General features: G+C 46.6%; 5 protein-coding genes across 5 annotated transcripts; 3 read left to right on the top strand and 2 right to left on the bottom strand.

The window, feature by feature from the left end:
• Positions 1–642: 642 nt before the first annotated feature.
• On the top strand, positions 643–1,422 carry AOL_s00097g624 (uncharacterized protein; the record flags this gene model as incomplete). The annotated part of the gene is made up of 4 exons (XM_011126457.1): positions 643–663; positions 736–865; positions 942–1,175; positions 1,265–1,422. The coding sequence occupies 4 exons, from the start codon at positions 643–645 to the stop codon at positions 1,420–1,422; spliced, it is 543 nt and encodes a 180-aa protein (XP_011124759.1).
• A 419-nt stretch (positions 1,423–1,841) lies between these two features.
• On the bottom strand, positions 1,842–2,881 carry AOL_s00097g623 (uncharacterized protein; the record flags this gene model as incomplete). The annotated part of the gene is made up of 3 exons (XM_011126456.1): positions 1,842–1,963; positions 2,030–2,780; positions 2,849–2,881. 3 exons carry the CDS (start codon positions 2,879–2,881, stop codon positions 1,842–1,844), a joined length of 906 nt encoding a protein of 301 aa, XP_011124758.1.
• Positions 2,882–3,847: 966 nt separating this feature from the next.
• On the top strand, positions 3,848–8,785 carry AOL_s00097g622 (uncharacterized protein; the record flags this gene model as incomplete). The annotated part of the gene is made up of 14 exons (XM_011126455.1): positions 3,848–4,809; positions 4,872–5,074; positions 5,133–5,299; positions 5,366–5,471; positions 5,527–5,609; positions 5,711–6,379; positions 6,433–6,860; positions 6,917–7,021; positions 7,083–7,134; positions 7,216–7,508; positions 7,571–7,649; positions 7,720–8,259; positions 8,320–8,483; positions 8,545–8,785. The coding sequence occupies 14 exons, from the start codon at positions 3,848–3,850 to the stop codon at positions 8,783–8,785; spliced, it is 4,092 nt and encodes a 1,363-aa protein (XP_011124757.1).
• An 807-nt stretch (positions 8,786–9,592) lies between these two features.
• Positions 9,593–11,323, top strand: AOL_s00097g621 (uncharacterized protein; the record flags this gene model as incomplete). Its single annotated transcript, XM_011126454.1, has 1 exon — positions 9,593–11,323. The coding sequence occupies one exon, from the start codon at positions 9,593–9,595 to the stop codon at positions 11,321–11,323; it is 1,731 nt and encodes a 576-aa protein (XP_011124756.1).
• A 773-nt stretch (positions 11,324–12,096) lies between these two features.
• On the bottom strand, positions 12,097–13,821 carry AOL_s00097g620 (uncharacterized protein; the record flags this gene model as incomplete). The annotated part of the gene is made up of 4 exons (XM_011126453.1): positions 12,097–12,938; positions 13,004–13,389; positions 13,459–13,699; positions 13,776–13,821. The coding sequence occupies 4 exons, from the start codon at positions 13,819–13,821 to the stop codon at positions 12,097–12,099; spliced, it is 1,515 nt and encodes a 504-aa protein (XP_011124755.1).
• Positions 13,822–15,312: the final 1,491 nt, after the last annotated feature.

Raw genomic sequence — 15,312 nt, 5'->3', positions numbered from 1 at the left:
TTTTTGGATCCTCCTTATCACGTAGTTAGGAACCGAACTGATATAGCAAGGTATATTCCGGGTTTTCCCTGTGATGTCGATACAATATTGATCCGAAATTTGTTCTCCGATAGCAGAATAATACCCGTAAGCGATATATACCTAGTTTAAAAGTGTTTAGGTGAGTACTAAGTAGGTATATTGTAGCTGCATTGATATGGAGACACAAGTTCCCATGCCCATGACCAATACAGTACCGGTGTTGATCGTGATCGATATGGATATAAGTTTTCGCAAGTTAAGTAGGTAAGTAAGTAAGTAAGTACTTAAGTACTTGGGTAGGTACTTCTAGCTTCTTAAGTACCTACTCTGACTTACCTAATCTAGGCCCTGAAGTATGTGGTGCGACCATCCTGCTTAGAAATAGCCATTGCATACACCTCGTGTGCGCCACACATGTTTTTTTCTTATGTGGCGCTCTTAACTACAACCCGCAAAGCCCCAAAATTAAATTTAGATACCAATATCGCATGCGACAACTTGTTTATTCGTCGACATGAATACCCACATCATATAGCGATTGATTCCCATACATAACTTATAATACCTCAAACCTATCACCCGAAGACCCATTTGAGGGGAGAGCCAATCTAAACCCCGACAATGTCGCAGGTTCTTGGGCGAGTGAGTAGCTCTATCTCTTTCGAGTTCCCCCACCACCACCATAGAGTCAAGCTAACAGTTCAATATTTATAGACTAATCTGGCATTTTCGAGAGCGTGGCATGTTGTCAATGTCGGTGCGGATTCTCGAAGCCTTGGAAGGCTTGCAACTTCTATAGCGGTGACGTTGATGGGCAAGCACAAGCCAATATACCATCCATCAAGTACGGTCTACCACCCATCCAATCGGTACTTTGCAAAGAATAACGGTTACTAAATTTATCTGGCTCCGCGCGTTAGACGACTGTGGAGACTATGTTGTAGCAGTTGGTTGTAACGACATCCGGCTCACTGGCAACAAGAGGGATCAAAAAATGTATTACAAGCATACGACACGGCCCGGGAAAGGGTTCAAACAGATGAACATGGAGCGAGTTTTCCAGAAATTTGGAGGCGGTGAAATCCTTAGGAGAGCAGTTAGTGGGATGCTACCGAAAAACAGACTGAGGGACGTGAGGTTGGCAAGATTAAAAGGTAAGTTTATGGAGATTGGACCGCGATATCTGTTGGACGGCATGCTAATCAATAATCAATAATAATTATTATAATGATAATAAAACTAGTTTACGAGGGATTGCACCACCCGTACAAGAAGAATATTATGGTCATGGAAGCGAAGTCCAACCGTAGGGGGCCAATCGGCCCCTCCTACGGACCTGTTGGGGCGCCTAATAATAACCATAATAACCAGGAAGCAAGCCCGCCATTAGCGATAGAGTAGCTTTGTGTTTTGATTCGCCCAGACCGGTGATACGGATGTGTACATAAGTATGTTTTTATTGACTTTACGAGATTGTAAAATCTACCTCCGATTTGCTATAGGGATTTTCGCAGTATAATGATAGGGCTCGCGTCCCCTAATTACGCGCGCGCGGAGTATTTTGGTGGCCACACCACTGAAGGAGAGCAGACTAGACCTTGTCGTTATATTATTTCCCTAGGAATAACGAGCGGGGCGGCAGTTACACAAAGAATGGTTTAGAACTGGAAGAAGGATTCTGAGAAAGGGCAACGAAACTAATACATGAAACGCCAGTAGCTACCCATATTAAAAAAAGATAGGTGTCCTTATATCTACAGATTCCAGAGAGAGTACAAGTTTTGATATAGGGTTTTCAATGATTCGGAGCCCTCAGATTCCTACAGCTTGGAGGCTGGCCTGCGAACAACTCGGCACTTGATGAGGCCGTTTGGACCAGATTGAGGTGCGTAGACTTCGGCATCCTTCCCTGTATTCTTGAGTCCTTTGTGCCAACTAAGGTCTATAATCCGCATTAGCATGTTCTAGTTTTAACCGATTATCTGATTCCATGATGTTTTTGGCTTACCAATCTCAAAGTAGTGCTTGTTCGGCAAGGTGTACTCAACAGCTTCAACTCTAGGGGCCTCGGCCAAGATATTCTCACACATCTTGTACATGGTTGCCTGGACACTGGCACTGTTGTCCTCGGCGAAGATCTTGAGGGTGGTTTTTCGTGCGGCTTCAAATGTTTTGTCGAATGTGGCAGCATCCGATTCTACTTGGGCAACGGTCTGATATCGTTTCCAAGTCCATTGAGCGTCAACTTCTGTACTCAAGATGCGATCCCATGTCTCCTTTAGTGTGGTATATTCGTCTCTGTGGAAACCGTGGAACGCGGAACCAGTGCTCTTAAGAACGAGGAGACCACCGATCTTGGATGTGATCGTGAATCCTTCGTTTCTGCGAAATGTGACCTCAACGTTTCGAGTCTCGGCGCCGTCTCGCAAGAAAGAGTGAGGGTGAGGCTTCCCATCGACGTTGATACGAGTCCAACGGTGAACAATAATGTTGACGTGAGCAGCATGAATATGACTATACTTTGCTGGAAAGTGTGCGGCTAGAATAGCACCATACAGTTCCGGAGGGTCTACAGGGTTTTGCTTGGCAAGAATGTAAATGGTGTTTTTAACGGTATCAGTGGCTACGACAGGTTTGTTGTCGGCCTCGGTGTAGGATGTCTCGATATCCCCTTCCAACAGGCAGCAAACGGTCATTTCCGTGACGGTCTGTGTCTGTTTCTTTTCATCCCGGTGGACTTTGTAAACGCGGACGTTGTCCTGAAAGTTTGAAACGGTAGAATTAGTAACTGGCGACAAAATATCTTATGGAGAGAGAGTTTTGATACCTTTCCATATCGTGCAGCAGCTAGTGATGCCATCTTTGCATATGGCTGCACAAGGAAGTTATCGATGTGTTTATATTTGTGTGATAGGGTTTATGATGTCGAACTGTGTGTATACCAGTAATTGGCCGGAATGAAGCAAAGCAAAGGGGCCTGGGGGCGAGATATATTAAAAGCAACGATATCGAGCGGAGTGAGAGGGGTTTCCTAGAGTCTTCGAAGTGCACGTAGAGATAGATACTATTTATATGTTTATATGTTTATATACCAAGCAGGAGATGCAGTAAGGTATGTTAGGTATTTGTACCTTGGTGTTTTATAATTAGCTTGATGTGTCTGAGAGGTCGCAAAGCTAAGTTAGTTTGATACAAAAGACCTTCCGACTGGCTCTTATTTATACCCGACCAGGAGAAAATTTCATTTGATCATGTCATGATTGAAATTCCTTTCATATGGCAGAAAGGGGAATTCGAGATAGGTAGATACTCTTCTAGGTACTTAGATAACAGAAGTTACGTAGCGCCGCCGTGGAGGTCACCGAAAGCTGCGGATTGATAGCATTCTAGTGTTCGTTCAAGTCCGTGGTTCATCGGCTCAACAGGCGATCTCCGAGATTCCTTCCTGGCCTTGTAAAGCCACAACAACGACAGCCACTGTGGCATCTCTCAACATTGTGGCTGATGAATATTGTGGCTGGTTTAGTACTGACTAATCAACTGGAATGCACCCACCATGCTTGGACTAACCGCATCTGCCAGACACCTCCCATCTGCCAGCTGAGCTCGACCAACCAACTGATCTACCAAATTGATACCATCGTTTACCTGTTCCTAACCATCGTCTTTAGCCATTGCACTTTCCCGTCCTAGCTGAATTTGGTCTTTTACGAATTTCTCCCTTCCAATTGGGCCCCACCTTCTCCCAACGCGCCGTCCGTTATGCCTACCTAACTCTAGCTTTCGTTATCCTTAGCCCCGCGAATGATTTGATAACGGTCCAATGATGCTCAATATCAATGAACAGAGAAGCAGCATGAGCGATGATAACAGTACCAATATCCGAGTTCCCGGCCAGCTTAATACCCACCTCCAATCCAGATCAAGCGCCATCGAGTCGCCGGTTCTTTCCGTTCAACATGGGGGTGGTAACGCGATGCTTACCCCGAACGTTAATCGGGGGACCAACATACGATCGAGCTCCACCATTCGCCCAATTCCCGGTAATGCTGCCTCGATAGGACCGAATGCTGTTGAAGGCCCTGCCAGTTTCAATTCGACAACCCGGGCTATGATCTCAGCCCCGCTATCGTCCACCTTCACAACTAATTCTCCGATGGACGTACGGAACGGCCAATTAGAGTCTCTTGAGAAAAGACTCGCCATCGAGAGAAAAATACAAGCCGGTGCCGAGAATCTTCTTCTAGTCCTGGACTCGAAAAAGCCAAAGGATGCGAAAAAGGCCAGGGCAGAAGCTGAGCGTGCTCTCAATGAAGCCAATGTCAAGATTGACCAGCTGACCAGTCAAGTTGATATTATTCACTCCCGGAATCTAAAGCAACAATCTGAGTCAAGGACTCGGATGGCTAGTAAATTTCGTGGAGAACCTCTGCTCCCAGTCCCACCCGGAATTGCCACACCAATAGGAACTGCTATCAGCGAAGAAATACTATCTAGTGAATCGCCCACCTGGTCATTGTCGGAAATACTCCAGTCTCTAGAAGAAAGGGGACAGCGCCCAGAAATCTACGTCGAGAAAGCGAACACTCTTGTGCATCTCCTCAAACGGCACCAGTCTCTCAAATATGACTTGGAATGGTCCGCTTTTGGGAAGCGGGTGCAGTTCATGTTAACCCATGAAAGTCGTGAGGTAGTGTCCGCGGGATATAGGGTAGCTAGGTATTCGATTGCCGATATTCGATCGCTGCAAACAATCAAAGAGCTTAATACGGATATCATCGTAATCAAGTACGTTATATACTCCCGTAGGCCCTTGTCGATAGCTTAGAGAGGCTAACAGTTGGATAAAGCTCATTGGCGAAGGATCATACAAGCCCTGATGCTCGCTCTAGTGTTGAGAGGGAACAGGCCCTCAAATTCGTGCGCGCCTTTCTCGAAATACCCGGTGGTGCAAAAGAGGTATCGAGGGCGGTTGCTAGAGCCCTTGTTTCTTGCGCAGAGCAGAGCGACGACCGTCTCCGGGCTATGTGCATAGAAACTTTAGCAGAAATTCGTAAGGCTTGATCGACCGCGTATGTTAGAGGGTTCCGTACTAATTTAATCGCATTCAGTCATCTTTGAACCTGCATTAGCTGTTGCAGCCGGTGCGGTCAGGATATTGGCCCAGGTGCTCGCTGACGGCCCTGCGGAGCTATCTGATTGTATTGTCGTTGCCTTTCTTTACCTTCTTGATATGCCAACGACAAGACAGTACATCCGACCTGGCCATGACCTTGAAGTCAGTCGCCGAAACTTGTTCTTTCCAGTGTTTCGCTATGGGGGAATCTGACAAAATTTACTCTAGATTGTTTTCTCGTCCTTCACAGATTCGTATGCCAAGGCCACCATAAGCGATGATAAGCTAAGGTCCTGCGCCAGAGTGATAAGTTCCGTGTTTAAATCTTGGCCAGGTAGCTCCAGGACTCTTTCGCCGAGCTTGATATCGACCGGACTAATGGAGTGTAGGTGTGCTCGCATTGTCCATGTATGGCTTGCGGACAGTTAAATCGCTAGTGGAATCCCTGAAAATACCCCATATTGGGGTCAGAGTAAGATTCTGTACCTGCCCAACCGGTAAATACAAACCCGCACTTCTAACATAGCCTAGGATACCGTGTTAGAGTTATTATTTGATATTTTTCGGATTAAGCCCCCATTATGGTCCTCGACCTTCCTCGCTGGAAGACGACTAACTAGTGAGCTTTCACAAAGCCGAGTATACTCTTTGTTTATAAGTGCTGACCACTCGCTAGCATACGGCCGTGTCGCAAATATGAAGGTATTTGAGTCGACCTTGCCAATCATTGAAGACAAAGAAAGGATTAATCTGGTTGACCATTTCAACGCACTTCTCCTTGCGATATTCTCTGAGTCTGGCCTTCTGGATGTAAGTATCCGTAGAGCACCACGCTCCTGTAAAGAGGCCACTAATGGAGAACAGTCTCTTTTGATAATACTAGAAGAAGAGGATGGCGACCCTGCTATCGTGAGAAAGTCCACCCTTCTCGTTGGTGAGATCTTGAAGCTTTCGAATCGTCTTCTACCCCGAGATCTCAACACCCGTCTGCAAATGCTTCCAAGTTTGTTTCGCTGCGCTTCTAAATTCGATAATATAGCGAGGAAAACAGCTACTTCTGCTGTTTATCAAATCGATTCTTTAAACAGAACCCTCCACCGGACTGGCAACCATGGGGGCACCCATGCGACCCGGCAATCTTTGGATGATGGCAGCTCCGCAAGGCAAGTGGAGCAAGTCAAGCTGAAGCTTAATTTGCAAATTGACGAACCGCACTTCCGGAGCCTAATCCTAGACTCTCAGGTACTTTATTCAAGACCAATTTCCACCTGTCCTTCTTTTACTAATAGGGATAGATTCTCACCACAAAAAACCACACGAAATGGAAGATGGATGCTCTTTTAGAATTAGTTCAGGGCTCGTTGTTGAACCCCAAGCGTTTGGATGAGGCGCTCAAGGGAACCAAGTTTCTGAAACGACTTATGTCCTTTTTCCGGCCGTTTAAATATCGATTCTCGGAGGTTAAGAATACAAAACCAAATCTTCGACTTGTTAAATTAGGATGCTCTCTCTTCCACACTCTTCTTCAGAATCCTGAAGGGGTCAAATACTTAGCGGATCATAAAGTACTCCGCCAGATCGCAGAATGCTTAGCCCAGCTGGATCCTATGAGTGGGATAACGTCCCCGGAGCCTTTGTTTTCTAAGGCTAGGTTGCAGGAAACACTTTGTTCTGGTTATTTTATGTTCCTTGGCGTTCTTAGCACGGACCCTAATGGGATTGCGTAAGTCGACTCTGTGCTTATATGGTGGCCACTACTTAATATGATGTCTAATATAGGATGATGGAACGGTGGAAGATGTTCAACATGTTCTATCATATCAGCGAGCTCCGGAGTAGGGACGACCTCATGTTCTATTTCATATCTGCTATGGACTTTACGACGTATGGCTTTCAAACCCCACGACAATCAAATTGCTGATCATACCTAATAAACAAAATATAGTGATGGCCACCCTCGTATTATTTTGTCAAAGGCTCTTACTACGGGGCCTCGGGTATGTTGGAACATTTAGGATTCTAGGATTCGATTGGAGACTATTGCTAAACCATATTTTTATTTATTTTTTGAAATATAGGCCGTGCGTTTATTTGCGACAAATCATTTGCGTAGCTTGGTCGAGGGTTGTCGAACGCCCCCGCCGAACCCTCTGATGCCCCCAAGTGTAACGACGACAAAGTCAACAGAGACCTCACAATGGGCGATCCGCCTATTGGTTACGCAGCTATATGACCCTGATGTTGAAGTTTGTAAAACTGCTGTCAAGATACTTGAGGAAGCATGCAACGCCAGAACTTCACTTGAATACGTTGTTCAATGCCGCCCGGCTCTCGATCATCTGGGGGAAATTGGCGCGCCGCTTTTACTTAGGTTTGTCTATAATTCTTATCTAAAGATGTTGGTTGGAAACTTATATTTGTCCTTACTGTCAGATTCCTATCAACCTCTGTGGGATACCACTACCTCAATGAACTAGACTATATTAACCGTGAGATGGATGACTGGTTTCATGTAAGTTCTAGTTCTAAGTTTTATTTTCGTGCGCGCAAAGGCTTTTGTATTAACCGGTCGGAGGGCGTAGGGGAGAAATGACGTATACGTCGACCAAGTCGAAGCGTCCCTTGCCCGTGCTTTTTCCGATGGTGAGAGATCTGGAGCCACTCAAGAGCCAGCTTCGTTTTCAGACGCGGATTCCATTGGATATGTTCCACCCCACTTCTATCGTGAACTCGCTAAAACCGAAGAAGGTTGTAGACTGCTCCAAGAAAAGGGGCACTTCGAAGAATTTGCGATGTTTGTGAAGGACAATGCCGATGAATACGAGGACTTCGAAATTGTCACTAAGGTAAAGGGGTGTTTATGGGCTATTGGAAACATTGGATCCTTGCCTTCGGGGGCACCATTCATCGAGAATTCCGATATTGTCGAGGATATTGTCTCTATAGCCGAGGCGTCTAAGGTATTATCTTTGAAGGGAACAGCATTTTTTGTCATTGGGATGATCTCCCGCACTAGTAGCGGACTCGAGGTTTTAGATGGTTTTGGTTGGGATGCCAAAGTCACCGACATGGGTGAATTTATTGGCTATTGCCTTCCTAAGAGACTGGATAATCTACTTTCGGTAAGCTTCAGCTTGGATACACAATGTGAATTGATAATGAACTAATACGAGAAATCCAAGCTTCAAACCTGGGATTTTGCCTCTGGCGAAACAAACCCGAGTGGACGAATCACCACCTACTCTATCCCTGGAGTTGATGAAGCACTTCTCCAGAAGGTTCTCATATCTATGACGAATCTAAGCAATCACATTCTAGCAAACGAGGCCTCGAGAGAGCTTGTAAAGTACGGGACCGGGATCGCCGCTTATTCCAAATTAGTCAGCTAACGAAGCGCAAAACTTTAGGTTGAAGCAAAGCCACCCTGATCTGTTCCAATCTCCTGAGGTATATTGCCAGGCCTTGCGAATTCTGGAGTCATATAGATACAGGCTCCCCGTCAGACGGTTCATATTAGAAATTTTTGAACGGAAGTGTGTCGATACGGTCGTGAAGGCTCCGCCTAAAACGGGCGGGGCGAATGGCATCGTATCCGCGGCGTTCACCCCGCCGGCGCCGCCCCCACTCCCACAGGTGCATATCTCGTGAGGGGTATACCGCAATCGCCTGCTTGGTTACATCTACTCCTCATTCCTCTGGGGAGGGGGGGTTCTTTCCCCATAGCCATGTACTAAGCAGTTGCCCTTTTCCCCTCCTCTTATTATTCCCCGTTCACGTCTTGCAAACATTACTTTGGGGGAGTGTCATATCATTTGGATAAATGAATGGATTAATGTACATATTTATCATTTGGCTGGTGTGAGCTTTCCCTTTTTTTTTGATGGGATATATTGTCATGTTCGTATTTTCTGGCGCATAGGGGTCGGGCGAATGAGGAAATATCGAAGACGTCATGATCAGGGCGGACGACGGGCGACCGGGAATCTATGCCCCGGACTCAGGCAGGGGTCTATCCCGAGCCAACGGTTCCTGCCAGCCCCTGCTGGCCACGCGAAGGAACTCCGATTCACAGCCAGATTTACGATCAGTGGGTGTCAACATGTTACCTAAACAATCGCCTTCACAGGCCATACCACCGCACTGGCTTACTGAATCGGTATCCGAGCCCTCTCCGCATTGCATCGCATCGACTCTACATATAAAATACTGCATGCATGTCGACAAATACCGGTCGCGGAAAATTTCAACCTCCTCAACACATATCGATATATCCTTACAGTCTTTTGGATACATCACATCAGTAATCTGCGGGGCGGCTACCAATTGAATCTCGATATTTCAAACTTAAATAAACGTCCGGCTAGGCTATCTCGACCCTGCCTTCCCTCAAGGGTATTTGTATTATCTAACCGATTGCACACTAGGATAGTCATGGCATGTTATTGCCCTTCCTGAATGAATGTCGATTCGAATACCGGGCCGAGCGCCTCAGATTCAGCGTGTTACCTCGACAGCATTGCGGGAGGGAATGTAAGCAGAAATGCACCACAAGCAGAACCTAGACTGGAATTAGCGCCTGGATTCGAGTCTAAGTCAAAATCCCGTCTTAATGGCAATCAACATCTCCGAGAATTTGTGCGCCTGCTCCAGTGTGAATTGTGCCACAAGATTCTCCAGCAGCCTCTCGCACTGCCCTGTGGAGAAACGCTTTGCCGTTCCTGTTTACCCCCGTTTCGCGATAGAAGGAATATCTCATACCCAAATCAACCAAACAGAAGAAAGGGATTTCTCTGCCCATTTCAATCATGCAAAGGACAGGAGCACTCACTCGCAGATTGCAACCTGAACATAACTCTCGCAAATATCCTCGCGATAGTCGACACTGCTTTATCGGCTAGTGTTAGCGCTTCACTAGATAAGCATGGGAATTCACTGGCTGAGGTTGATGGTCACGGGGAGGAGTTGGGCATCGCACCAGCGGCGCTTTGCTTACTTGAATCGTCGGTTAGCTTATTGGAGGCGTACGAGTTGGTGCAGGCGGGTCTTTTACCGTTCAACTCTGATTTTCCTACCCAGATGGATGGACGGCTCTCCGACGAAACGAAATTCCTGGAACAGCAGATAGTGGGCAGTATCCTTTTAAGAATTCGCCCTGAACTTGACTGCCAAGTCTGTTACAATTTTTTGCGATTGCCCATAACAACTTCATGCGGCCATACCTTCTGTCAGGTCTGTCTCAGACAGGTCAGAGATCGCTCAAATTTATGCCCATTCTGTCGTAGATCACTCTCTCCCTACCAAACGGTGGTGGAAGAAAAGGCAAACCGACGCATGAGAACACTGCTATCATATTTATTTTCGGACGACGTAGCAGCGAGAGACGATCAAGCTGCAGAGGACCCTCAAAATGAAACAAATCAAGTCCCGATCTTTGCTTGCGCCATGACATTTCCTCGGGTACCAATGTTCTTGCATATATTTGAGCCCCGGTACCGGCTGATGCTCCAGAAGGTCATTAGTAACGGTAGTAGGTCTTTCGGTATGGTTTCTCATCGGCGAGGCCCTGTGCCATCGGCAGATGGGGATTTCGATGCTCCATTTACTAGGTACGGCACGATGCTCTATGTAACCGATTTACAGATGTTCCCAGATGGCCGGAGCCTAGTAGAAACCATTGGAACATATAGATTCAAGATAGTGTCATACACATGGCAGGACGGGTATCCTATGGCCATGGTGGAAAGGATTGAGGATATAGCCTACGCAGACGAAGAAAATATGGAGATGATGGAGCGAATTCTCGATGCGACCCCCGGAAACGCCACAGCCCTCGCTAGTTTATCCCACCTACCAACCCAGGAACTACATCGACAAGGACTTGAATTCGTCAATTCCATGCGAACCAGCTCGACTGGTTGGTTTACAGACAGGATTATTAACGCCTACGGACAACCTCCACAGGACCCAGCTATTTTTCCCTTCTGGGTCGCTACGCTACTGCCCGTTCACGAAAGAGAAAAATATCTTGTTTTGGTTTCTACGAGTGTTCGAGAGCGGTTGAAACTTGTTACAGTCTGGATGCGGTCAATGCAGCAGCGAAGTTGGTATGTAGCAATCCTAATTTATAATTCTTCCCCCGCTTCCGACGTCTCTTCGCGAGGATATCTTGACCCACAAATCTGTTAATGATTAAATACTAGGTTGTCTACAGGCGGACTCAGTGGTTCTTGTATCATCTGTTAAACAGACTTCCCATTATTGGAATATTTTTCGCGGCAATATACTTCTTTTTTGCCAACCGAAAGGATTTCGCTGAACATCAAACCGTCGTCTCGGACAATTTGTCGATTTATTTTATTGGAACTATGATCGCGATTATAGCAACGGCCACAGTCTTCTCCAGGGCCCGATGACGGACCTAGATATGTATTTCATTCCTCAATTACTAGAAGTATGTTTCTCATCCCTCGCGCCAATTTTCCACTAAGGCTACACTTATGGGAGCCCTATTATGTTTCATTAGTACGGGCGGCGTTGAGGATAGGTTTTTTCTCTCCTTCCCTTATTTTCTTTCCTTTTCTTTCCTTTTCCTTTTTAGTGATTGGAGGCATAGTCATGGATACTAGAATTAATTATTGAATTCCCAGCGGCTAGAGCCTGCCTGTTAGAGTAGATATATACATAAAGACAGCAATCCCCGCGCAATAAAGTTCGTACTCAAACAAACGATCTGAACGAGAATTCTCGTCTTTGCTGCTTAACAATCACCGTTAACCCATATTCCCAAAGGGAATCTGATAGCTAGATAAGGGGAGGTTGTAGTAAAGAAACCCAAACGCCAAGCCGATTGTATTAACATAATTATTAAGATAACCCCGAGTAACGCCGGCTAAGTTGTCATATAGAAAGAAAGAAAGAGAAAGAAGAGAAACCCGGAGGCGCACATGGAGTTCACCAACTCAATGTTTGAGTTTAAGGTCGTGGAATATTCCTAGATCATGCTGCGAGTCCCCACCTGTATACGGCTGTGCCATGATTTGCGGAGACTCGTCCAATTGAGGTGTCGCATACATTGGTTGTGGACTGAACGTTTGCGGTGGGTATTCGCCTTTATAATAAGGGTCAATGTATACTTCCTGAGGAGGTTCTGGAGGTGCTGGCGGAATGGTGAAAACCCCAGGAACTTCGTAGATAAAAGGCTCATAATGCTTCGTGTCTTCAGGTTCTTGCAGTTCAAACCCATCAAACCCGTCTGCAGCGTGCCTTGCTGCCGCCACCTGCCGCCTCCTAGATTCCTCTCCATCCTTCTTACCTATCCCCATCTTGTGCTCCCAAAGTTTGATGGCGCCGTAGCCTAACAGATAAACAGCAAATATAATGGCAGCAACACCAGAATATATAGCTGTCGGGGGTAGGCTGGCCTTGGCAAGTGGGAGGCCGAGGCCGCCGTTGACAATCCCCATGATGATAGCAGACCTCCCTAGCCAGATATGAGCGTAGGATAGCCATGTTCGCTTCCCCTTTACTTTGAACATCATGTGGTGGGAGGCTCCGAGGATGACCTGAAGGAACAGTAGGACCATAACGACCACACCGATAAACTGATGCGAGTAAAGAAAGTGCGACTCGAGAGTAGCGCTTGCCATGACGCCAGTACCCAATCCTACTATCGCCAATGAAAAACTAAGTACCTGCAAGGTAATGTGAACGTAAACCGCCTGTCGAATGGTATGTCTAAGCAGGCGAATAATAATGCCACCAAGGGGAAACAGAACAACAAATGCGACGCTCATAACAACCGCTATGTAAAAAGGGTTAGCTAACAATGCCGATAATATGATCTAAAGTTGCGAGTTTGGATCCTACCATGGGCTATGATGTAGTTCTGTCGCTTTTTGGCAAGCTCGTTTGGAACGGTATATAGAGAACCTGAAGCCTCGGGGTTCAACGGTATGGGAGCAGGGGGATTAGGGTCATCGACCACAGCCACCGTCATGTCTAGAGTAAAAATACCATAAGAATTTTCGTCATGTTGCTGAATATCTTCTTGTAAAGAGCTACTCTCAAGTTGTTGTCCAGAGTTTTGCGCCCAGATCCAGGTTGATGTATGGCTTGTTACATCCAAGTGCCCGCCAGCCCATCTTTTACAGTTGTTGCATGTAAAAAGTGCGGTCATTTGACCGTCCACTATACCAGACCCTTCCAAGATGGAAACATCAGTTTGGGGGTAGTAGTGCGGGGCAACTTGTCCACTGGTGTGATAATAGAGTATGTTAGCGAATTTATTTCGACAAGGGGCGTTATACCACAGAGATAGCTACCTCGACAGCCTTGGGGACACAGTGACATTGGCACTAGCAGTTCCCGGGTATATAATAAACATTAAAGAACCAGCCATCCTATTTCCAATTCCTATAGCTGTCCAACCTTTTGCCGCAGCACCGGTAACCCTGATGAGCATATAGCCATCATCGTCATGAGCGGTTGTTAGTGGCATAACAACAGAGGCGCAGAACTTTCCACCTGGGTCGCAGTAATTGGACTGCGAGCACACGAGCCTCGCTAATTGATAAAATAACCAGCAATTAGCCTTTGCATAATACTGAAAAATAGTGCTTGAATACGGTATATATCCTACCTAAATGAGATAGAAACAAGAACAAAATGCACTGGAATAACCGCATTGTGAAATAGTTGCTGATTTAAGTCTCGATTGCGTCTCGATATATTGAGTTATAATGGAACAGGAAACACCAAGGAGGAACGTCGACACATGTACATGGGAGGAAGGGTCAAGATGTGTTGTTCCAGGTTCCACAAGGAGCTGAGATTTAGTGTCGAAAACGCGGAATCTGTCGGCCAGCGACAAAGATGAAGGAACGAGGCCTACGCGATGTTCCTTGGTACTTCTACCAGGCGGCCTCGGAACTTTCCTTGTAGCTGACGAGACGAGAGGGACGATGGCGGCGGCGGTTGGTTTTGTGAAACGAAGGGAATCAAAACCCAGTGCGCCGTCAGCTGCGGGTCGACTGAATCGAATGGCAGCCGGCTGTCAGATCAGGTCCCGAAGAAAATAATATCCACCCTGCAGACAAGAAAATGTCTGAAGCATACAATGGGGATTGTCGGGGGTACTTGTAGTATCGCAGCTGGGCTTGGGATGAGGAAGAAGAGATTGCACAGAGAAGGGAGAAGGACTGGAACAGCTGACTTTGGACTGATGGTCGACACACTAGCTCTGAAGGTTGCCATTGGCTGAGCGGTTGCACTTGCATAGTAATACCGCTTCGTACATGGCACATAGTACTCTGTACACAGCACGATGAGAGACAGGAAAAGCGGGACATGGGACATGGGCATGGGCATGGATATGGCCCAGACCAGTTGAGGGCGATGCACTGCATTGGTGGAGGAGGAAGTGGACAATGGGGCATTGTTCGTCCCTGCAAGTGCGAACATCAGCAGTGCCTCCAGCCAACAGCAGTCGATGATTAGGCGCCGTGTGGCCGGACGAGAACAATCCGGCTGATGCCGAATCAAACAGCTGTGCTTTTTGCTTTTTATTCCAGCCCAACATCTTGGGCTTCTGTGGATCGAGCCAATAGATGGATCAACTCGGACTTTTGATTATTTATCCGGAAGGGCATGGAGCTTGAGAACTTCGTTGGCCGCAATACTAATATCTTCTCAAGTTATTATCAGAGTTAGCGAGATAAGTGCGCCATCTTTCTTGGTAGAACCTGTCCAAGCGCTGTACCTTTCCTCGAGACCCAATCCAAGGCGTTTAGATTGAGCAGTCAATCGATTTTTTCCTGTGCCGTGCCTACCAACGGAGCGAAATACGTACATATACGGAGTACTTACGTCTAGATTCCATCGAGGCAAGCGCCAAAAGAATAATTAGCTCGCTCAGAATGGATATTCTTCTCGAATTCGAAGTCGTGGCCTGTATTGGTATGTAGTATAAAATAGTACCTGCGCGAAGGCTAATACCCATTTAATACATTGTTTGTCGTCAGATTTTGTTGGCTATGGGAAAGGATCTCGAAACGAAGGATGGTGGGTACAGGCTAAACCGCACTGGGACAGCCGTTGCGCAAGGATGGGGTTAACGGAACACCCGCATTTCGCCACGAGTGATGCGCACTGTGCCACAGAATCGCATGCCGGAACCA

Source organism: Orbilia oligospora (assembly GCF_000225545.1).
Source record: "Orbilia oligospora ATCC 24927 unplaced genomic scaffold scaffold00097, whole genome shotgun sequence".
Classification (NCBI taxonomy): domain Eukaryota; kingdom Fungi; phylum Ascomycota; class Orbiliomycetes; order Orbiliales; family Orbiliaceae; genus Orbilia; species Orbilia oligospora.
The sequence above is the reverse complement of the archived record's forward strand: the minus strand, read 5'-3'. Positions and strand labels throughout refer to the sequence as shown.